This window comes from Prionailurus viverrinus, chromosome C2, assembly GCF_022837055.1.
Source record: "Prionailurus viverrinus isolate Anna chromosome C2, UM_Priviv_1.0, whole genome shotgun sequence".
In the NCBI taxonomy this organism is placed as follows: Eukaryota; Metazoa; Chordata; class Mammalia; order Carnivora; family Felidae; genus Prionailurus; species Prionailurus viverrinus.
In genome coordinates, this window is record NC_062569.1 from 71,533,117 (window position 1) to 71,558,665 (window position 25,549).

The 25,549-nt window shown below is 39.6% G+C and overlaps 1 protein-coding gene across 2 annotated transcripts in view; it reads right to left on the bottom strand.

Moving 5' to 3' along the window:
- KCNMB3 (potassium calcium-activated channel subfamily M regulatory beta subunit 3) overlaps positions 1–16,637 on the bottom strand; it is a 30,504-nt gene extending 13,867 nt beyond the window's left edge. For both annotated transcript variants that reach the window (XM_047875535.1, XM_047875534.1), the window contains exon 1: positions 16,541–16,637. In XM_047875535.1, coding sequence (XP_047731491.1) covers positions 16,541–16,602 — 62 coding nt within the window. In that variant the 5' untranslated portion in view covers positions 16,603–16,637. The remainder of the gene's footprint in view (positions 1–16,540) is intronic.
- Between the last annotated feature and the right edge of the window lie 8,912 nt (positions 16,638–25,549).

A 25,549-nucleotide genomic window follows, 5' to 3' on the forward strand; every position in this document is an offset into this window, starting at 1 on the left:
AACTAGAATTCAATACAAGAAGAAAACTGAAATAACTACAAATACATGGAGATAAAACAACATGTTGTTGAATAACTATGGGATCATAGAATAAATCGAAGGAAAAATTTAAAGATACCTAGAAACAAATGAAAACAGAAATATGACATACTAAAATCAACAGGATACAGCCAAAGCAGTTCTAAGATGGGAGTTCATAGCAGTATAACCTATCTCAAGAAACAAGAAACTATTTAACTTCATACCTAAAGGAATTAGAAAAAGAAAACAAAGCCCAGAGTTGTAGAAAAGAAAAGAAAAATTATAGGCCAATATCCCTGATAAACATAGAAGTAAAAATTCTCAACAAAACATTGGCAAACTGAATTCAACAAAACATTAAATGAATTATACACCATGATCGAGTGGGATTTATTCCAGGGATGTAAGGACAGTTTTACATATACAGATCAATCAATATGATACACCACATTAAAATAATGAAAGATAAGGGGCACGTGGGTGGCTCAGTTGGTTAAGCATCCAACTTCAGCTCAGGTCATGATCTCACAGTTCATAAGTTCAAGCCCCATGGAGCCTGCTTTGGATTCTTTGTCTTCCTCTCTCTCTGCCCCTCCCCCACTCATGCTATGTCTGTCTCTCAAAAATAAACTTTAAAAAAAATTTTTTAATAAAGATAAAACCATATGATCATCCCAACAGATGCAGAAAAAGCACTTGACAAAATTCTACATCAATTTATTGATAAAATCTCTTGATGAAATGGGTATGGAGGGAAAGTACCTCAACATAATTAAGGCTATATATGACAAGCCTACAGTTAACATCAGACTCAGTGGTGAAAGCTGAAAGCTTTTTCTCTAAAATCAGGAGCAAGACAAGTATGCCCACTTTTATTCAATATAATATTGGAACTCTTAGCTACAGTTATTAGGCAAGAAAAAGAAATAAGAGGCAAACTGGAGAGGAAGAAGAAAAACCATCACTATTTGCAGATGACATGGTACTATATATAGAAAACCCTAAAGACCACCAAAAAACTATTAGAACTATTAAATGTATTTAAGAAAGTTTCAGTATGTAAAATTAATATACAAAATCTGTAGTGTTTCTATACACTAAAACAAACTATCAGAGAAATCAAGAAAATAATTCCATATGATCACAACAAAAAGAATAAAACACCTACGAATAAATTTAACCAAGGAGGTAAAAAAATATGTACACTGAAAACTATAAGACATTGACTAAACAACTTGAAGAAATAATAAATGCAGATATCTTGTGCTCATAGATTAGAAGAATGAATAGTGTTAAAATGCCCATAAAAACCCAAACCAATGAGATTCAGTATAACCCCTATCAAAATTCCAATGGCATATTTCACAGATATAGGACAAATAATTCTCAAATTTATATGGAACCACAAAAGACCCAGAATAACTAAGACAATCTTGAGAAAAAAGAACAAAACTAGAGGTATCACACTGCCTGGTTTCAAATTATATTGCAAACCTAAAGCAATCAAAACAATGTGGTATTGGCATAAAAACAGGATTATATAGTCAATTAATTTACAACAAAGGAGACAAGAATATACAGTGGGAAAGGGCAGTCTCCTCAATCAATGGACAGCTACATGTGAAAGAATGGAACTGGACCACTATCTTACATCATATACAAAAATTAACTCAAAATGGATGAAAACAGGGGTGCTTGGGTGACTCAGTCAGTTAAGCATCCCACTTCGGCTCAGGTCATGAGTTTGAGCCCCACATCGGGCTGTGTTCTGACAGCTAGGAGCCTGGAGCCTGCTTCAGATTCTGTCTCTCTCTCTCAAAGAGAAATAAAATTTAAAAAAAATTTTGTTTTAATGGATTAGAAACTTGAATGCAAGACCTGAAACCATAAAACTCATGGAAGACAACATAAGCAGAAAGCTCCTTGACATTGGTCTTAACGATGTGTTTCTGGATCTAACTCCAAAGAAAAGGAAAACAAAAGCAAAACTAACACACAGGACTATATCAAACCAAAAGCTTTCTGCATGACAAGGCAATCTACCAAAAGAGAGAAAATATTTGCACATCATATATCCAATAAGGGGTTAATATCCAAAATATATAAATAACTCCTACAACTCAATAACAACTTTAAAAATCCAATTTAAAAAAAATGGGCAGAGGGCACCTGGGTGGCTCAGTCAGTTAAGCATCCAACTCTTGATTTCAGCTCAAGGCATGATCTTGTAATCATGAGATGGAGCCCCATGTCAGGCACAGTGTAGAGCATGGAGCCTGCTTGGGATTCTCTCTCTCCTTCCCCCTCCCTCACTTGTTATATCTCTCTCTCTCTTACAAAATAAATAAATAAACTTTAAAAAAAACCATAATTAAAAAAAACTTTTTTAATGGGCAGAATATCTGAATATTTTCCAAAGAATATTTTCCAAAGAAGACATACAGATGGCCAACAGACACATGAAAATATGTTCAAAATCACGAATCATCAGAGAAATGCAAATCAAAACCACAAGGAGATATCACCTCACAACTGTCAGAATGGCTAGAATCAGAAAGATAGAAGTAATCAAGTATCGGTGAGGATGTGAACTGTTGGTAGGAATGTAAATTGGTGCAGCTACTAGGGAAAACAGTGTGGAAGTTTCTCAAAAAACTAAAAAGAGAACTACCACATGATCCAGCAGTTCTACTACTGGATATCTATCTGAAGAATATGAAACACTAATATGAAAAGATAGGTGTACCCCTGTGTTCATAACAGCGTTATTTATAATACTAAGATATGGAAACAACCTAAGTGTCCATCATTGGATGCATGCATAAAGAAGATATAGAAGATATATATTGGAATTCTACTCAGCCAGAAAAAAAGAATGAAATCTGGCCATTTGTGACAACATGGATCAACCTCAAGGATATTGATGCTAATTGAAATAAGACAGAGAAAGACAAATACTGTATGATTTCAGTTTTATGTGAAATCTAAAATACAAAACAAATAAAGTAAAACCCAGACTCAAAGACACAGAGAACAAGTTGATGGTTGCCAGAGGGAAGTTTGGTGTGGTGGCGAAATAGGGGAAGATAATCAAGAAGTACAGACTTCCATGGGCACCTGGATGGCTCAGTCATTTGAGCGTCCAACTCTTAATTTCAGCTCAGGTCATGATCCCAGGGTCATGTCAGTCTCCATGCTGAGCGTGGAGCCTACTTGGGATTCTCTCTCTCCCCACACCCCCCTCTCTTAATTAATTACTTAATGAATTAGTACAAGAAGTATAGACTTCCAGTTATAAAATGAAAAAGTCATGGGAAGGAGCCAAGATGGCGGAACACCATGGAAGTTTTTTATGTCTCACATCCATGAAATATAGACAGACCAACACCAAACCGTCCAACACGCCTAGAAAAATGATTGGAGGATTAACACAACAATCTGCACAACCTGAGCCACAGAATTCAGCAGGTACGTGGCACAGAGAGGTAAACCTGGGGAGAGAGAAGCCGGTGGCAGGCAGGGAGTCGCCTTTGCAGGCAGAGCGAGGACAGAGACTTGGTCAGGGGAGAATATGGGAAAAGCACCCCTCCCCAAAAGCAGCTGGAGAGAAAGTGGAAAATTGGAAATAGCCGCAGGGACTAAACTAAAAAGGGAGAAAGGAGAAAGGAGAGGGTTTAAATTCCATTAGGACTGTAAACAAGGGGAGCGTAAAGGCTGCAACTCTGCAGCTCCATACCTGGCGGTGCTCTGGTGGGAAAGGTGAATCCCCAGGAAGAGAGTGGGGTCTGGGAGGTTCTCGGGCCACACGGGGAAAAATGGTTCCACTGCTGGAAGGACATTTGGTAGAGACTGTTGAAGCCACCTGGTCCCAGCAGACCCCAGAAGGCGGCCACATTCGCTGGTGCTGGAACAAGGCCATTAAGGGTGAAGCCTGGTGACAGATGTGTGTTGTGATTTTCCACAGTCCCTGAAAAGCTGCTGCTACACTATCTCGCAAACTTTTTCTGGGGCAGGCTGGCACCTGGCTGTAGTCTCGGGGTACCAGCAGCAGCAGGGTCCAGCAGGAGTTCCTGGGTACAGCCGGCATTCGGCCATTGCTCGGTGAGACCCTCCCGCAGAGGGGTGGAAAGGGTCAAAGCCGCAGTCCTTCAGAAGTAAGGGGCCAGGGAAAACAGCCTCATCTGAGATAAAACTCGGGAGAGAGGTACTGCCTGGGGCTTGGTCACGGACAGTGAAGAAGCGAGGAGCGGACGAAAGCTGAAGACAGAGGATGGGTGTGCGATTGCTGATCTGAGAGAAAAATTCCCATACTAGAGACTGGGTATCTGGATGACGCCATCTTACTGCTCCCGCGCATGTGCATACATATCTACAAGCCCTGCAACAATCCACCCCAGTAGGCTGGCAGCGCCATCTAGTGGAGAACAGAGCTGTTTCACTGAGCCCCGCCCAACTGGGCCAACCTCGCTCTTCAAGAATACAAGTCTCACCACCGGCTTAGTTTATGGACTATAAAGCGCTACATAGACTGACTTCTGGGGGAAAACGAAGTAATTTCAGCCCTATTTCAATCTGTTAGCAGGTCCATCTATTCAATTTTCTTTCTTTTTTTTTCTTTTTTCTTTTTTTTTTCTCTTTTACACTATTCTTTTTCTTGAATACACAAAGAGAAAAAATTCATTTTATTTTCAATTTTTATTAAAAATATTTTTCTTTAATTTTTTACTATATTTTTTACTTCTGTGTAAATTTTTTCCAATTCTATCTTAGTTCCATCATTCTATTTTAATCTACTTCAGTGTATTCACCTTTTCAAATTTTCAAACAATTTCCTTGTTTTCTTTTTTTTCATTTCTTTTCTTTTTTTTTGAATGCAGAAAGTGAAAAACTTAATTTTTACTTTCAATTTCTATTAAAAATATTTTTCTTTAAATTTTTTACTATGTTTTTTGCGCTTATGTAAATTTTTTCAAACTCCATTTTACTTCCATCATTTTATTTTAGTCTACTACAGTGTATTCACTTTTTCAAATTTTCAAACGATTTCTTTTTTCTCTTTTTTCTCTTTTTTGTTTCTTTTCTTTTTGAATATAAAAAGGGAAAAAATTCATTTTTATTTTTAATTTTTATTAAAAATATTTTTATTTAATTTTTTCCTACTATATTTTTTACTTTTGTGTAAATTTTTTCAAATTCTATTTTACTTCCATCATTTCATTTAGTCTACTTCAGTGTATTCATTTTTTCAAATTCTCAAATGATTTCCTTCCCTCCCCCTTTTTTTCTCTAATCTGTGAAACCACTTTCAACACCCAGACCAAAATACACCAAGGATCTAGCATCATTCATTCAATTTTTTTTCTGAATGTGTGTGTTTTTAATTTTTTACTTTTAATATTTTTTTAATTTTAATTTTTTTAATTTTAATTTTTCTACCTCATTAATTCCTTTTCTACCCTTCAAAATGACAAAATGAAGGAATTCACCCCAAAACAAAGAGCATGAAGAAACAACAGCCAGGGATTTAACCAACACAGATAGAAGCAAGATGTCTGAACCAGAATTTAGAATCACGATAATAAGAATACTAGCTGGTGTCAAAAATATATTTGAATCCCTTTCTGCAGAGATAAAAGAAGTAAAAAATAGTCAAAATGAAATTAAAAATGCTATAACTGAGCTGCAATCACAGATGGATGCAGCAGCGACAAGGATGGATGAGGCAGAACAGAGAATCAGCGATATAGAGGACAAACTTATAGAGAATAATGAAGCAGAAAAAAAGAGGGAGATTAAGGCAAAAGAGCACGATTTAAGAATTAGAGAAATCAGTGACTCATTAAAAAGGAACAGCAGAATCATAGGGGTCCCAGAAAAAGAAGAGAGAGAAATAGGGGTAGAAGGGTTATGTGAGCAAATCATAGCAGAAAACATTCCTAACCTGGTGAAAGACACAGACATCAAAATCCAGGAAGCACAGAGGACTCCCATTAGATTCAACAGAAAGTGACCATCAACAAGGCATATCATAGTCAAATTCACAAAATACACAGGCAAGGAGAGAATCATGAAAGCAGCAAGGGAAAAAAAAAAGTCCCTAATCTACAAGGGAAGACAGATCAGGTTTGCAGCAGACCTCTCCACAGAAACTTGGCAGGCCAGAAAGGAGTGGCGGGATATATTCAATGTGCTGAATCAGAAAAATATGCAGCCAAGAATTCTTTATCCAGCAAGGCTGTCATTCAAAATAGAAGGAGAGATAAAAAGTTTCCCATACAAAAATTAAAGGAGTTTGTGACCACTAAACCAGCCCTGCAAGAAATTTTAAGGGGGACTCTGAGGGGAGAAAAGATGGAAAAGAAAAAAAAAAAAAATATATATATATATATATATATAGACAGAGAGAGAGAGAGAAATAAATAAATAAATACCAAAAGCAACAAAGATTAGAAAGGACCAGAGAACACCACCAGAAACTCCAACTATACAAGCATCATAATGGTAATAAATTCATATCTTTCAGTATTCACTCTAAACGTCAATGACTCAATGCTCCAATCAAAAGACATAGGGTAACAGAATGGATAAGAAAACAAGATCCATCTATATGCTGTTTACAAGAGACCCACTTTAGACCTAAAGACACCTTCAGATTGAAAATAAGGGGAAGGAGAACCATCTACCATATTAATGGTCAACAAAAGAAAGCTGGAATAGCCTTACTTATATCAGAAAATCTACAAAGACTGTATCAAGAGGGGCGCCTGGGTGGCTCAGTCGGTTGAGCACCGACTTCGGCTCAGGTCACGATCTCGCAGTCCATGAGTTCGAGCCCCGCGTCGGGTCCCTGTGCTGACAGCTCAGAGCCCGGAGCCTGTTTCAGATTCTGTGTCTCCCTCTCTCTGACCCTCCCCCGTTCATGCTCTGTCTCTCTCTGTCTCAAAAATAAATAAATAAACATTAAAAAAAATTTTAAAAAAAAGACTGTATCAAGAGATGCAGAAGGGCATTATATCATAATCAAGGGGTCTATCCACCAAAAAGACCTAAAAATTGTAAACATTTATGTGCCAAATGTGGCAGCACCCAAATATATAAATCAAACACAAACATAAAGAAACTCATCGATAGTAATACCGTAATAGTAGGAGACTTCAACACCCCACTCACAGGAATGGACAGATCATCTAATCAAAAAATTAACAAGGAAACAATGGCTTTGAATGACACACTGGACCAGATGGACTTAACAGATATATTCAGAACATTTCATCCTAAAGCAGCAGAATATACATTCTTCTCCAGTGCACATGGAATGTTCTCCAGAATAGACCATATACTGGGACACAAATCAACCCTAAGTAAGTACAAAAAGATCGAGATCATACCGTTCATATTTTCAGACCACAACACTATGAAACTAACAATCAACCACAAGAAAAAATTTGGAAAGGTAACAAAAACTTAGAGACTGAAGAACACCCTACTAAAGAATGAATGGGCTAACCAAACAGTCAAAGAGGAAATTAAGAGGTATATGGAAGTCAATGAAAATGATACACAACCCAAAACCTCTGGGACACAGCAAACGCGGCCATAAGAGGAAAGTATATAGCAATCCAGGCCTTCCTAAAGAAGGAAGAAAGATCTCAGATACACAAGCTCACCTTATGCCTTAAGGAGCTGGAAAAAGAACAGCAAATAAAACCCAAAACCAGCAGAAGACAGGAAATAATAAAGATTAGAGCAGAAATTAATGCTATCGAAACCAAAAAAACAGTAGAACAGATCAATGAAACTAGAAGTTGGTTCTTTGAAAGAATTAACAAAAGTGATAAACCACTAGCCAGTTTGATCCAAAAGAAAAAGGAAAGGACCCAAATAAAACCAAGAATGAAAGAGGAGAGATCACAACCAATACAGCAGAAATAAAAACAATAATGAGAGAATATTATGAGAAATTATATGCCAATAAAATGGGCAATCTGGAAGAAATGGACAAATTCCTAGAAACATATACACAACCAAAACTGAAACAGAAAGAAACAGAAAATTTGAACAGGCCCATAACCAGTAAGGAAATCAAATTAGTAATCAAAAATCTGCCAAAAAACAAGAGTCCAGGGCCAGATGGCTTTACAGGGGAATTCTACCAAACATTTAAGGAAGAGTCAACACCTATTCTCTTGAATGTGTTCCAAAAAATAGAAATGGAAGGAAAACTTCCAAACTCTTTCTAAGAAGCCAGCATTACCTTGATTCCAAAACCAGACAGAGACCCCACTAAACAGGATAACTACAGACCAATTTCCCTGATGAACATGGATGCAGAAATCCTCAACAAGATATTAGCCAACTGGCTCCAACAATACATTAAAAAAATTATTCACCACGACCAAGTGGGATTTATACCTGGGTTGCAGGGCTGGTTCAATATCCGCAAAACAATTAATGTGATTCATCACATCAATAAAAGAAAGGACAAGAACCATATGATCCTCTCAATAGATTCAGAGAAAGCATTTGACAAAATACAGCATCCTTTCTTGATAAAAACCCTCAAGAAAGTAGGGATAGAAGGAGTGTACCTCAAGATCAAAAAGCCATATATGAACGACCCAACGCTAATATCATCCTCAATGGGAAAAAGCTGAGAGCTTTCCTCCTAAGGTCAGGAACAAGACAGGGATGTCCACTCTCACCACTGTTATTCAAAATAGTATTGGAAATCTTAGCCTCTGCAATCAGACAACACAAAGAGATAAAAGGTATTCAAATCAGCCAGGAGGAGGTCAAACTTTCACTCTTCGCAGATGACATGATACACTATATGGAAAACCCAAAAGATTCCACCAAAAAACTGCTAGAATTGATTTATGAGTTCAGCAAAGCTGCAGGATATAAAATCAATGCACAGAAATCGGTTGCATTCCTATACATCAACAATGAAGCAACAGAAAGAGAAATCAAGAAATCCATCCCATTTACAGTTGCACCAAAAACCATAAAATATCTAGGAATAAATCTAACCAAAGAGGTGAAAAATCTATACACTGAAAACTATAGAAAGCTTATGAAACAAATTGAAGAAGACACAAAAAAAATGGGAAAAGATTCCATACTCCTGGATAGAAAGAACAAATATTGTTAAAATGTCGATACAACCCAAAGCAATCTACATATTCCACGCAATCCCTATCAAAGTAACACCAGCATTCTTCACAGAGCTAGAACAAATCATCCTAAAATTTGTATGGAACCAGAAAAGACCCCGCATAGCCAAAGCAATCTTGAAAAAGAAAACCAAAGGAGGAGGCATCACAGTCCCAGACTTCAAGCTATACCACAAAGCTGTAATCATCAAGACAGTATGGTACTAGCACAAGAACAGACACTCAGATCAATGGAACAGAATAGAGAATCCAGAAATGGACCCACAAGTGTATGGCCAAAGCAGGAAAGAATCTTTGACAAAGCAGGAAAGAATATCCAGTGGAATAAAGACAGCAAGTGGTGCTGGGAAAACTTGACAGCGACATGCAGAAAAATGAACCTGGACCACTTTCTTACACCACATACAAAAATAAACTCAAAATGGATGAAAGACCTAAATGTAAGACAGGAAGCCATCAAAATCCTCAAGGAGAAATCAGGAAAAAACCTCTTTCTGATATTTCTAATGTTTTCTTTCTTTCTTTCTTTCTTTCTTTCTTTCTTTCTTCCAAGTGTTTATTTATATTTGAGAGAGAGAGAGACAGAGAGACAGAATGTGAGCAGGGGAGGGGCAGAGAGAGATGGAGACAGAATCTAAAGCAGGCTCCAGGCTCCAAGTTGTCAGCATAGAACTGGACATAGGGCTTGAATACATGAGCCGTGAGATTACGACCTGGGTTGAAATCAGATGCTTAACCCACTGAACCACCCAAGTGCCCTCCTTTCTTTGTTTCTTTAAACATATTACAGATACATTAAAAAAAATGTTTTTAGCTTATTTATTTTTTGAGAGAGAGAAAGAGAGAGCAGGGAAGGGACAGAGAGAGGGAGAGAGAGAATCCGAAGCAGGCTCTGCACTGTCAGCACAAAACCCCATGCAGGGCTTGAACCATATGGTTCTAATAAGTCAGAACTGTGAGATCATGACCTGAGCCGAATCAAGAGTTGGATGCTTAACCAAGTGAGCCACGCAGGAGCCCCCAGATACACTTTTTAGAAGTTTATTTTCATTTATTTTGAGAAACAGAAAGCAAGTGGGTGAGGGGCAGAGAGCAAGAGGGAGAGAGAATCCTAAGCAGGCTCTCTGCTGGCATGGGGCTCGAACTCACAACCTGTGAGATCATGACCTGAGCCATAATCAAGAGCTGGACGCTTAACCCACTGAGCCACCAGGTGCCCCGAGATACATTTTAATTTATTTATTAATTTTTTTTAACGTTTTAATGTTTATTTTTGACAGAGAAAGAGAGAGAGACAGAGAGCAAGTGGGGGGGGGGGGGGCAGAGAGACAGACACACACAGAATCTGAAGCAGGCTCCAGGCTCTGAGCTGTCAGCACAGAACCCAATGTGCGTCTTGAACCCATGAGCTGTGAGACCATGACCTGAGCTGAAGTCAGACACTCAACCGGCTGAGTCACCCAGGAGCCCCAAAATACATTTTTATATGCTGCCCAAATACCTGAAGTTTTTTGTGGATGCGATTCTGTTTCTCACTCAAAGGCCTTACTGTGTTTTATGACTTTTGAATGAGAACACGTACTCCTTGAAACTTCATAGGACTCCCCTGAAGCCTAGATTAGAGGTTAGCTCTTACAGAAAAGTTATGTATTTGCTTCTGCCAGTTGCCAAAGAGTACGACCTACTTGAGATAACATTAAACACAATTCTTAGGTTAAGTGTTTTGGATTGTTTAGGTAGTGTGAATTCAGGCAGAAACTGTCTTGAAGATTATGTTGAGATTAGAAAATCTCAGGGAAGATTGTAATTTTCCTGCTCTGCTCAGCGTCAAGGTTTGAGAAAGGCATTTTCCTTGCAGTGTCCTGTGGAGCTGTGAGAGTAATTATTTCTAGTTCATTTTTATACTGAGTATGAGGGCCTTGGTGGTCTCAGTTCTAGTTGAGTGGTATATTAACTCCCATGCCTTGGATAGGCCCTGGGCAGTGTTTCTCATCCCTGTGTCCTTCCCGCATACTGTGAGACTGAAGCTCAAGGCCATCAGTTTCTGCAGTGCAAATGTCTTCAAGGTGAAAATTTACTTCAGTACATTTTCCCCCCCTCTAGGTTCCTACTTTCACATAGTTTTTGTCCTTTGAGTATTTCCAACTTTTGGTAAGCTTTGACCAAAACTTTTTAGTTGTCTGCAGTTAGAGTGAGTATCTCGTTCACAGTGCTGGTGAAACCAAAGCCTATCAATTCATAATAATAAAAATATATCTGAATATTCATTTTTAGTGGCTATATTATCCTTCCTCCCAAACGTGAAAAAGCTGCTTCATAACACATCTATGAGGTTGTCACCTTTCCATAAAGCATTGGAATGAAATCGACGGAAATATTACAAAGAAAAAGTATAGTCTCGTATACTATCAGGTCTGTTTTATTTCTAAATTAGATCAGAATCAGGTTATGCAGTTTTTTTAATTGAAGTATAATTGACATACAATATTATATTAGTTTTGACTCAGGTCATGATCTCATGTTTCATCAGTTTGAGCCCTGTGTCAGGCTCTGTGCTGATAGCATGGGCCTGCTTGGGATTTTCTCTCTCCCTCTCTCTCTGCCCCTCCCCCACTCATGTGCACGTGCACTCCCTCTCTCTCCCTCTGTCTCTCTCAAAATAAATAAATAAACATTCTTTTTTTAATCATGAAGATACACAAATGAACTACTGGGACCTCATCAAAATAAAACACTTCTGCACAGCGAAGGAAACAATCAGCAAAACTAAAAGGCAACCAATGGAATGGGAGAAGATATTTGCAAACCACATATCAGACAAAGGGTTAGTATCCAAAATCTATAAAGAACTGATAAAATTCAACACCCAAAAAACAAATAATCCAGTGAAGAAATGGGCAAAAGACATCAATAGACACTTCTCCAAACAAGACATCCAGATGGCCAACCGACACATGAAAAAATGCTCCACATCACTCATCATCAGGGAAATACAAACCAAAACCACAATGAGATACCACCTTACACCTGTCAGAATGGCTAACATTAATAACTCAGGCAACAACAGATGTTGGCAAGGATCCAGAGAAAGAGGATCTCTTTTGCATTGCTGGTGGGAATGCAGACTGGTGCAGCCACTCTGGAAAACAGTATGGAGCTTCCTCAAAAAACTAAATATAGAACTACCCTATGGCCCAGCAATTGCACTACTAGGCATTTATCCATGGGATATAGGTATGCTGTTTCGAAGGGACACATGCACCCCCATGTTTATAGCAGCACTATCAACAATAGTCAAAGTATGGAAAGAGCCCAAATGTCCATCGATGGATGAATGGATAAAGAAGATGTGGTATATATATATACAATGGAATATTACTCAGCAATCAAAAAGAATGAAATCTTACCATTTGCAACTACCTGGAAGGAACTGGAGGGTATTATGCTAAGTGAAATTAGTCAGTCAGAGAAAGACAAAAGTCATATGACTTCACTCATATGAGGACTTTAAGAGACAAAACAGATGAACAGAAGGGAAGGGAAACAAAAATAATATAAAAACAGGGAGGGGGACAAAACAGAAGAGACTCATAAATATGGAGAACAAACTGAGGGTTACAGGAGAGGTTGTGGGAGGGGGGATGGGCTAAATGGGTGAGGGTCACTAAGGAATCTACTCCTGAAATCATTGTTGCACTATATGCTAACTAATTTAGATGTAAATTTTTAAAAATAAAATTAAAATTTTTAAAAAGACCAAAAAAAAAAAAAGAAATATCAGAAAGAGCAAGACTCTACAATATTTAAAAGAATCAAATATAATTCCTAGAAATGAAAAATAAAATAATTTAAATAAAAACTCAATGGACAAATTTAACAGTAGATTAGATACATCTAAAAATATAATTAGTAAACATAGAAATAGATCTGCAAAATAGCCAGAGTATAATACGGAATAATTTTTTGTAATGGAAAATACTGAAGAGAGATGAAGAATCATGGAAAATAAAAAGGGAATGTTTAACATGTGATCTATTCAGAATTTCAGAAATAAGGGAAATAAGTCACAAGCAATATTTTAAAAAGATAATAAACTTCAGAATTGATGAAAACCCAGTCTGTAGATTACAGAAACCCAGTGGGATAAAATAAAAAGAAACCCACATTAGGCACATCACAGAGATATTGCACAGACACCACAACAGAAAATCTTAAAAACAGCCAGAGAAAAAGACAGATTAACCCCAAAGGAATGACAGGCTGAGATCTTACTTCTCCATAACAGGAATGGCAACCAGAAGGCAGAAATATTTGCCAATAGGCTGAGAGAGACCATGGGAAATGCGCAGATGTAGAAAGGTTGAAATTTGTCAGGCAAAGTCTAATGACAAGCAAGCTGATATGAACCTTAAGGTTAAAGAGCTTTTTAGAAATAAAGAAGGTAATAATGTTGATTAAAGATTCACCTAGAAGAGCTAACAATACTAATTTATATGTACCTAATAGCATTCCCTCACTGACAGAACTATAGGAAGAAACAGACAAAACTCAGGAACAAATGATGAGATATTTTTGCATCCTCCCTCAGTAATTGATAACCAGACAAATCAGTAAGGAAATAGATTTCAGCAAAGTAATTAACATTGTAACATTACTTTGTAACATTACTTTGTAATGTTTGGGATGTCCTTTGTAAGTAATTATATTATCTAAGCAATTATGTTTTCTAAATGGTAATATAGAATGCTATCCCCTGCAAAATATATATTCTTCTCAAAGATATAAGGACATTTATGAGACCTAACCATAAATGGAGCCATAAAGAAAGCCCCAACCAATGTCAAAGGACTCGTGCAAGTAATGTACTTTTCATATGCTCATGTTATGAAGCTCAGAAAGTGTGGAAAAGTCTAGAGAAGAGAATAAAACTCACCCACAGTTCTACCAGTTAGAGATCACTTCTGTTCATTTACTAGGTTATTTCCCTCCTCTATATTGTTTTAAATAGAATGAGATCATTCTGGATATAGGTTATATTTTTTTAATCTCTTTTCACTTACCATAATAAACACTTTCTTATGTCATGAACATTTCTTTGTAACCCTTCTATTGGCTACATAATATTCCATCAATTGGATATGCCATAAATTCCTTACCTATTTCCTTATTGTTAATTATTGAGGGGTTTTTTACAGGTTTCTGAGACCATAAATATCCCTGTAATTAACTTTGTGGTATTTACAAGCACCTTTCATCCAAGGACTTCAAAGCATTTCAGAATGATCTCATTTTACTCTCTAGCCAGTGAGATGACTAGCATTTTTATTCCTTTTTGCCAGCAAAGTATTTCCACTTCTAGCCAATGTGTTACCTGGAGATGTTGTATTCATAGTCTAGGCAGCCCCCACCCCCTTCTGTTGCTTCCCTGCAGACAGAACTGACTTTCCCACCAGCTCTTTCCCACACATTGCTACAGGCACCTTCTGGCTTAGCCTCAGGCAAACTCAGTTTCAAAGAGCTTGAACATACTTCTCTGGCTGTGATCCCTGCAGAAGCCAGCAGCCTCTTCCTCCAACACTGTAACTGGTGTGAGAAGCGTCCTTGGGAAGATGCTGCTGTTCATCAAAGCTTGATAATCCATCTGACACCCGTTTCACATGTGTGTGCAACTTCTAAGCATTGGGATGTGAAATTAACATTTCCCTGTAATTTGTTGGTGTTACAGAGACGATTTGGGTGATTATTCTGATCCTCATATTTTTTAAATTACAAAATTATTTAACAACTTCTTTTGAAACAGCAAATGAGGTTGAGTAAAGTCAGCATGGTTCACAGAGTTCAGCAAGAGGAAAGAGCAATAATCCAATTGTGCATCTCAGAAACGAAAATGGGAGACTATTGCTTTGGGGAAAAAACAACTATTCTTATATCTAGTTAATTATGTTATGAAGAGGGCACTAAAACTTGCTTCCTTGCATGTTCGTCATCTGACCTTCTGCCATAGAGTAATTCACTTTAATTGTCTTTTCACAAAAGCATTAGTGCATTTCTAGGAGAGAAGTGCTTCTGCCCCCACGTCTTTCCCCTTCTGGTCTGCTCCTTTCTTCTCCAACCCCACCTCCCCCCAAACCCCTCTACCTCACTTTCCCTCGTTCTCACTCAACTTCCCATGAGTATAGTTACAGGATGAATGTGATGGCTGCTGTGGTCTTTACTGTTTCCATTTTCTCAACTCCCAACTCCATTGGAGCCACTAACAAACCAGCCTTTTTTCCAGATAGAGTGTGTGAACTTGGCTGTGAGGTGTGCCCCTTCCAAGAGCAAACTGGCAAGCTTTTAATATTCCATTCCTCACACACCCTCCAGCATGGCTCTTCTCTCAATTTCGGTGCCCAGTTCCAACCACCCCACTGGCCCAAACCCAGGAGCAGACAGAAGGACCACAGCTTCATTTAAGGCTCTCAGCCCCTCAGCTTTGCATTTCTCTGGGGGAGAAAAAGAAGTCCTGAAGATAGCCCCTCTCACTTCCTCCCTTAAGGAGAAGTGGGTGCCTCAGTCAGTTAAGTGCCTGACTCTTTCTTCATTTTGGCTCCAGTCATGATCTCATGGTTCATAGGATCAAGTCCTATGACTTGAGTTGGGCTCAACGCTGACACTGCAGAGCCTGCATGGGATTCTCTCTCTCCCTCTCTCTCTCTCTGCGCCTCCCCTGCTCACATATGCGCACACTTGTTCGCTCTCAAAATAAATAAATGAACATTTTTTAAAAGGTGGGTGGTTAAAAACAGTGGCTGAAATATAGAGAAAGTATAATGGAATAGTGCCAAGAGCAGTATTAGGAAGTATGCCAAGGCTGTTACTATCCCCACTTTATGGACAAGGAGATGAGGCAGACAGAGATTACATGGCTTGCCCACGGTCATATAGCTAGTTAAGTGGTGGAACTGAGATTTGAATTCAGTTCAGTTCAGTTGTGACTCCAAGGCCCAAGCATGCTTCACCAGGGGGACCAAATGCTGGTGGCAATTTCTTCATCCCTTCATTCAAGAGATATTTATTCAGCACCAGACATGTACTGGGCCATGTCCTAGTGCTAGGGAGCCACAGGGGAGTTTAAAAAAAGGTCCCTGGCCTTTAAAATTTTGCAATGCAAATGCAGGAGGAAGCCAATAAGAAAGGATGCAGCCCCCTGAAGTCAGTGCTGCTGGGGCGAGAAGGCCCCAAGGTCCCTCAGGAGCCATGGCAAGTGGGCACCCTTAGAGGAGGACGACCAAATCTAACCTCATACTCCTTATGGCCGCTCTTGGAGCCACTATGCAGCAAGAGAGATTCTGGTGGTGGCTTACCTCCCCTGGCGCCTCCGGCCACCCTGGAGTGTAATCTGAACGGGGATGCTGAACGGCTGCATGAGACCAGGGGCCTGGCCAAAATGGACTCCTTTCACCTGAGTCATAGCCTCTGAGGGCACAAGAAGGGCGAAGCTTAGGCATCAACGGAAGTGGGGTCCCAGAGGGGGCCGCCAGTCCCAGCGCAGGCAGCCATCAGGAGCAGCGGTGCACAGCGCCCGCTTTCCAGGAGACGTGGGAAGTCGAGGCAGCCTGGGGCAGGGGCGGGTGAGGGGGTGAGGGGGAGGTCTGCATTTTCTCAAAAAGCAGAGTATCAATCCTAGACGCTCAAGAAGACCGTTAATGACCTTCTGCATCCAGACCTTCTCCCCATGGTCACCCAGCGCCTGCCTCCGCCTAGTCACCTGTGTTCCGCTTTGTCACCTATGTTCCGCTTTGTCACCTGGGTTCCGCTCCAGCAGCCAGCTGCATTGCCATAGAGACCTAACCGCTTGTGGAAAGTTGAGGCCCCAGGGACCCTATGTAATTGGTGAGGGACATACTCAGTTCAAGGTTTATAAAAAGAGGAAATGTTTTGCCCTGACTACGTTTCCTTTTTCACAAATTGTCTGTTAGAGTGCAAGCGTAGAGAGTGGATTTTTCCGGTTAATTGCATGTTCCAATTAAGAGAATTCATTTTTATACCATATGTGATTTCCCAAATTTTCAAGGGCCATAAAATAACTCACCATTAAAACTGTATCAAGGGGCGCCTGGATGGCTTAGCGGGTTAAGCATCTGGCTCGATCTCAACTCAGGTCGTCATCTCTCAGGGTCCTGAGTTCAAGCCCCCTCCCCGCACCCTTGGGGGCCACGCTGGGTGTGGGACCTAGTTACAAAAAATAAAAATAAAATGTATCAAGGTTTGAAAAAACCGTATCGAATATCATGTTATCTTTCTTTGATAACCCAGAACACATTTGGAGATGTTTCAATACTTTCAAATCATGAACATCAATTAGCATTATATTGTCGCTTACTAAAAGGTGGATAATAAAATGTCAGATAGACCCCTTTTGCCATATGTTTTTAATAAGGGTAATATCATCTTGCCATTTTCCAAAACATTACCATGGGCAAGAATGTACGCATAATCTCTTCTGTAAATATCCGTGTATATGTAGCCAGATTAACTGTTACTTGCAGCTATTTAATATTGCTTAAAATATATATTGATATACTTCTGAGAGTATGATATTGTATTGATATTGTATTGATCAATACATTAGTATTGATATACTTCTTAGAGTTATAGCCTAAGTCTTTTATAAACCATATGTTTCTAATGAACTGATATAATTTGGAATAAAATCTAATAGCAACTAAAACTTTTTCCCTTCTGCCCCCTCCTTGCAACTTAGCCTTATAAATATATAGCCTTTCTTTTTCAGATGTAGATGTGCTAATAAATTCCCCTGCAATTTGGTATGTAACTCTCTTTGAAGAGGTAAATAATTTGCTACTATTTTTACATATTTGATTCAATCTCAAAAATATACTAATGTTTGAGCCTGTGAGATCCCTACATGGCTCCCGGGACTTGAATCCACCTTTCCTGGGGCCTTCTGGTCGTCCCCTTTTTCTGATTCTTACTCCATTATGTGAAAACCCTCACACATGATCTTTAAAAATTCATCTTAAGAGGGTATAGAGAGAGAAAGTGAGTTATTTCCAATTACTTTTAGTCTCCATTCAAGAGTTCTGAGAGACCCAGACATTTGTTTGAGGTCCTAGACAAGTCAGGGCCTGAATATGTCTGAGGCATAGCTGTCACAATTGACCATCTGAGATTGATCTCAGACCTAGTGCTTTGTTTTCTCTTCCCTTTTAAATAGGGTCAATGACAGGTGAAAAGGAGTAACATAACCTGTTGCCCTTTGATTTACCTCCTACTGCCGCTTCACTTGGTGACTCACCTCTGCCCACCACTACCAGCCCACCCCCCTCTGGCCCCTACAGCAAGTCCCCTGCACATACATACTTCACTCAAGACTCACAGTCCCAAAAATCTAGAATTGTCAGTATGAATTGCAATGCCAGTGTGTCTATTCAGGGACATGGCAAATAAGGCAGAAGGAGTGTGGTGTAAGAGACACCAGGTACATGTGCCCTCACTATATATCAGGGCGTCTGGTCCCTTCTCTTGGTCCCCTAGACCATCCCTGAGCTCCTGGTTTATGCCTTCCTCTCAGAGTTGCCCGAGATCACTTCCTGCTCCACCAAATATCAGCTATGAGTCAACTGTCAAACCCACCATGTGGGTCCCCTTCCTCTCTGGGCCAGAAGCTTTGGGTACTGGGTTCAAATCCCAGCTTTGTAACCCCAAATAACCCTTTAAACTTTCACTGCCTTGGTTTTGCTCAGTAAAAAGGGAGTAAATAAAACACAGTGTGAATTGTATGAGTATGGTGAGGCTTAATTAGTGCCCATAAACTGTTGTGAGATGTGTAGATGAAAGGGGATGTTATTGTAAAATGCTGGCATCATGGACTCCTCGCTCCAGAGCCCATAGTCATTTTCCTTTGCATTTAACAAATGCTTTACTCAAGGGGAAAAAAAGAACTACTTTTCCCTTTTATCATGCTGGAGAACCTACTTCCTCATTCTTTTTCACATTCTCTCAATTACACATTACCTATCACAGCTAAGAATTCTGTAGCTGAAATTCTCCATGTTCGTGAACACGATGGCTCTCTTTTCAAATTTAGACATGCACGAGTCATTTACAGCAACCTAAGAAGTATAAACAGCCTACATTCTTGTGTGTCTGTGTGTTTGTAGGTAGGAGAATAAATAAATCCCCAACTGAAACATCATCCCGTTATGAGTAGTTTCTGCTGATGCAAGCAACAATTTAAAGTATCAAAAGTAAAGTCATATCTGATCTTACATTCTCTTCACAGGAAAAAAACAACAAAAACAACAAGGGAGTATGATCTGTGCCACGCACTTAGGGAGTCTTAACGGGATCTTCCATTGCCTTTATCTTAATGACTGCCTCCAGCCATCTTCCCTAATCAAATTGACACTGATCCTATGACCTAAGCTCATGTCAGAGAAACCAACATCACCCCTCTGCAGATGTTCTTCCTGCTCTAATGAGAAATAATACTAATAACTACCTTTTATTGAGCACTTGCTATGAGCCTGGCACAGTTCTAAGGCTTTACATGTATTAATTCATTCCTTGGGCTTTTGCAAGAGTAGAGAGCCACACTGAGTTATTCAATTTCACAGGAGCCAGAGAACTGAACGTCTCCTGGCATAAAGACAACTCATTGGATAATTGAAGCAGAAAGTAATAGAAGCAATAGCTGAAATTGTTACATAGTTCAACAGCCCTGGATTTATGGTCCTATTTCAAATCCACTGCAACCAAGTCTTCAGGTGGCACTGGGTTTGGGCATGCTTTACAATATTGTAAATCAAGGTATTGATCGCTACATGAGTGGCACTTGATTTTAAGTGTGACCTGCTATGAAATACAGGTTCCTAGGTCCCATCTCTAGAGGTCCTGATAAAACAGCTTGGTTATAAGATGCAGGAACCTGCATTTTAAAAGCTCCTCATGTGATTCTAATACAAGTGGTCCTATGTTCATTCTTTGGAAACCCCCAGGTCACATTACGGGTTAAATAGGTCTTGGAAGCCTGACCTTGGAAAACTAAACTCTGTCTCTAGTCCCAGATCACACGACCTCCCTGGATCTGAGCTTATTTCTCAGTACAGTGAGGGGTTTAGAGCAGATGATTTAATGTACTTTCCACTTTTAAGATCCACTGAAATATATGAAACCATAAATTTGTTTCCAAGAAAATGTTATCTCCTCTCCTGGATTCACAATAAGGTAAGAACTCCTTACCTCAGCTGCTGAGTGGCAGTGCTCACCTAGAAAGGAAAGAACCCAACCCCCCACCCCACCCCACATCTCCTGGAAGTAGTGATCACAGGCTTCTGATCAACCCCGCACTAGGGATTGTGCTCAGTGCTTTGGGAACATTATTCCCTCAGTCACATAACCCAAAGAGGTAGATACTTCACTAATTTGGAAAAATGAGGCCACAGAGGCCTAGAGATGCTGAATAACTTGCCCCAAATCATAAAACCACAGTAATCAAGGGCAGGTCCAGGCCTCTAAAACAGATCAGATTCAAAGCCCATGCTTTTATTGACAATAATATCCTGCCTCCTCTCTCAGTAGCTAGGGATATGTATGTGTCTTGTTGTTTTTTTGTTTTGTTTTGTTTTTGTTTTTTGAGAGAGAGAGAGAGAAAGAGAGAGCAGGAGAGGGGCAGAGGAAGAGGGAGAGAGAGAACCCTAAGCAGGCTCCATACCTAGCATGGAACTACTACACAGGGCTTGATCTCATGACTCTGAGATCACGAGCTGAGCCGAAATCAAGAATTGGACACTTTCCCGACTGAGACACCCAGGCACCCCAGGATATGTGTCTTATTATTCCGGTTCTCACAGGAATGTTGGTGGCCAGGTTTTCACAGAGACCAGATGGTCATACGTTTTGATGGGTATTGAGTGTGTCCTAATTACTTTTAGATAAATTCTTGTTCCTGACTTGACCAATTTCTTGGCAAGTGATGTCTCTTCATTAATTTTAATACATCTTTACAAACTATCAAATAACTCTATTCACTAGAACTCAATCAGAATTATCAATTAACTAGAAGTTGTCTGGGTTGTTTTGTTTTGTTTTGTTTTGTTGTTTTTTGCTATTTCTCTTTCTGAGGAAAAAAAGACAAATGATAGGAAAATAGATGAGTATCAGAAACTTAATTATTTTTTAAGAAAATTCCAGGAGAGTTCCTGGGTTAGTAATGACTCAGGTTAACTCTTCTGTTCCAGGTAAGACACATTTGTGGCCAGTGGGTTCCTGATCTCATGGCAGACACCTTTATGTCAGCTCCTCCTGAACTCAAAATGTTAGCTCTGTGAGGGCCCAAATCTGTGTCTGTTTTATTCATTACCGTATCTCCAGCTCCTAGGACCATGCCTAGCACGTGTGCTCCGTCAATCATTCTGGAGCGATTGAATGAGATGGACACTACCTCGAAAATTATTCTCTATATGATATTAAGGGCAACTACTTCTAACCAATTGGGGTAGGTGGGCTTGAAAGATGAAAACATTTGGCTATCCCTGTCTAGGTCTCCCATTTATATCTACAGGCTCTCCACAGTGTGAATTAAAGTTCTAAATGTTGGTTGTGGGGATCCTCAAGGTTTGTAATCATTTTATTCAACAAGCATTTAGTGAGCTTCTCCCAGTACATTCATATTCTGCCGCTATGTTCTCAAAGGGGATGGTGCCACCCCCTGGTGGGCATTTTGGAAATCTGTGGAGTATTTCTTGGTTGTCCTTATGATTGGAGGAGACAGCCAGATGGGGCAGATGTTCTGCAAGTTACAAGAAAGTCCCACACAACAAAGAATTGCCCTGAGTGCCATGGAACTTTCCATGTGTCAGTGGGCATTCATGTAGATGAAAAGTGTGTTTATAATGATCTGAGCTAAAACCTAACTTCATTTTACATATAAACACAAAATATCTGTGTTTGTTTTGCACTTTTTTCAATATCCACTGAATTTTCCAAAAATGCATCTATGGTGTAAATTCAGAGACATGTGTACCCACTTTGTCCAGAAATTCATCAAAAGTTCTTCACATTTGAGGAAATCACACCACCATCAGCAAAGCTGTTTGAATTGGCATTTAAGTTACTAATATAATAAAATACCCAAATTGACCTACATTGTCAGCTGCCACATGCACAGTGATTATCCATATAGGTGTCACTATCTGTGTATTTCATTGTACTACTGATGTAGCCATGCTCAAGTATTTACATGGAGAATTACATATTTAATGGTAACTTAATTTTAATTTCCCCATATAATAAAGTTTGCACATTATGTTATTTTTTAAATGTATATGGGTAGGTTATATCATCAATGAATCTCATTTCAGAATAGTAAAGTATTTGCTATGAAGGAGGCATTGGGTCTGAAGGGATTGAACACTACTACTGTTATCCTTGTTGTTAAGAAAGTGGACAATTATTTTGCAGGAATTTTTTTTAAGCTTGACTCAACATATTCTTTTCCACGCTTTTCCATACAGAGTGCCATCATCTTTCTTGGGCCACAGGGAACATGTCTATTCAAGTGGATTTGTATCCCATCTCAATCAGCTCATTTAGGGAAATAAGTCTGTTTCAATGTGCTATACAAAGAGAAACCCACACAATTCCTACCTGAAATTGGAATTTCAGGCTGAAAACATCCAGCCTTCTCTGAGTTTCTAAGCTCACATACCATGCATAAGAAGAGCAAAGCTATGCTTTGCTTCCCCACCCCCTCCTCATCCTTATCACCCCACACTGTCCTCAGTATGTTGACCTCCCTGGTCTTCTAGGACCTGCCACACAGTAGGCTCAAAATAAAAGGCTTGAATGAATAAATGGCCTCTTGAAGATATTTGTGACAGAAGATTGAAAAAGAAGAAGCAGGAAAAACAATAACATACCTAGGAATAAACTTAACTAAAGAGGTGAAAGATCTGTACTTTGAAAACTATAGAACACTTATGAGAGGAATTGAAGAGGACGCAAAGAAATGGAAAAAAAAAACATTCCATGCTCATGGATTGGAAGACCAAATATTGTTAAAATTTCTGTACTACCCAGGGGCACCTGGGTGGCTCCATTTGTTGAGCATTTGACTTCGGCTCAGGTCATGATCTCATGGTTTGTGAGTTCAAACCCCGCATTGGGCTCTGTGCTGACAGCTCAGAGCTGGAGCCTGCTTCAGGTTCTGTGTCTTCATCTCTCTCTGCCCCTCCTCTCCTCACACTCTGTCTCTCTCTCTCACTCTCTCAAAAATAAGTAAACATTTTTTTAAATGTCTATACTACCCAAAGCAGTGTACACATTTAATAAAATCCCTATCAAAATACCACTAGCATTCTTCTCAGAGGTAGATCAACAATCCTAAAATTTGTATGGAACCACAAAAGACCCTGAATAGCCAAAGCAATCCTGAAAAAGAAAAACAAAACTAGAGGCATCACGATTCCAGATTTCAAACTATGTTACAAAGCTATAGTCATCAAGACAGTATGGTACTGGCACAAAAACAGACACATAGATCAATGAAAAAGAATAAAAAACCCAGAAATGGGTGCACAACTATATGGTCAACTCATCTTCAGTAAAGCAGGAAAGAATATCCAAAGGAAAAAAGACAGTCTCTTCAATAAATGGTGTTGGGAAAACTGGATGGCAACATGCAGAAGAATGAAATTGGACCACTTTCTTACACAATACACAAAAATAAATTCGAAAGGATGGCAGACATAAATGTGAGACAGGAAACCATCCAAATCCTAGAGGGGAACACAGGCAGAAACCTCTTTGACTTCAGCCAGAGCAACTTCTTAGTAAATACTTCGCCGAAGGCAAGGAAAACAAAAGCAAACATGAACTGTTGGGACTTTATCAAGATAAAAATCTTCTGCAAAGTGAAGAAAACAATCAACAAAACTAAAAGACAATCTTTGGAATGGGAGAAGATATTTGCAAAAGACATATCTGCAAATGGGTTAGTATCCAAAATCTATAACGAATTTATCAAACTCAGGTCACCTGAGTGGCTCAATCAGTTAAGTGTCCAACTTCGACTCAGGCCACAATCTCGCAGCTGGTGGGTTCAAGGCCCGCATCAGGCTCTGTGCTGACAGCTCAGAGCCTGGAGCCTGCTTTGGATTCTGTCTCCTTCCCTCTCTTTCCCTCCCCCACTCTCTCTCTCTCTCTCTCTCCCTCTCTCAAAAATAAATAAACATTAGGGGCGCCTGGGTGGCGCAGTCGGTTAAGCGTCTGACTTCAACCAGGTCACGGTCTCGCGGTCTGTGAGTTCGAGCCCCGCGTCAGGCTCTGGGCTGATGGCTCAGAGCCTGGAGCCTGTTTCCGATTCTGTGTCTCCCTCTCTCTCTGCCCCTCCCCCGTTCATGCTCTGTCTCTCTCTGTCCCAAAAGTGAATAAACGTTGAAAAAATAAATAAATAAATAAATAAATAAATAAACATTAAAAAAATTGCTTTAACTTATCAAACTCAACACCCAAAAAACAAATAACCCAGTTAAGAAATGGGCAGAAGACATGAATAGACAATTTTCTAAAGAAGACATCAAGATGGCTAACAGACACTTGAAAAGATGCTCAATATCATTCATCATCAGGGAAATACAAATCAAAACCATGATGAGATACTACCTCACACCTGTCATAATGAAAGGGCAGACCTATGCCGGCCGACTCCATCTTGTTCTGTGTCCTCCACCTTGACCACGCCTCCTCCCCTTGAGTAACCTCCCACTCACCTGTTCAAACTTCCCGATCAAAACACGCCCGGTAACCTGCGTAACAGGACTCCGACCCTTCCCCAGCCAATCAACTGAGGCCACAGCCATTACCTCACCAACTGCCCCTAGACCCCAATAAAACCTTTGCGCTTTTGAAACTCGCTCTCTTTCCCTGGCATCTCACCGCTGTGTCGGTGCAGGTAGGGGATTGAGCTCGAGCTAGCTCAAATAAAGGCTCTTTGCTTTTGCATCGGACTCAGCTCCCTGGTGGTCTTTGGGGATCACGAATTCTGGGCATAACAATAACAACTAAAATTAACAACACAAGAAACAACAGGTGTTGGCAGGACGTGGAGAAAGGGGAACCCTCTTGCACTGCTGGTGGGAATGAAAACTGGTGCAGCCACTCTGGAAAACAGTATAGAGTTTCCTCAAACAATTAAAAATAGAACTACCCTACAATCCAGCAATTACACTATTAGGTATTTATCCAAAGAGTGGAAAAATACAGATTTGAAGGGATACATGCATCCCAATGTTTATAGCAGCATTATCAACAATGGCCAAACTACAGACAGAGCCCAAACATCCATCGAC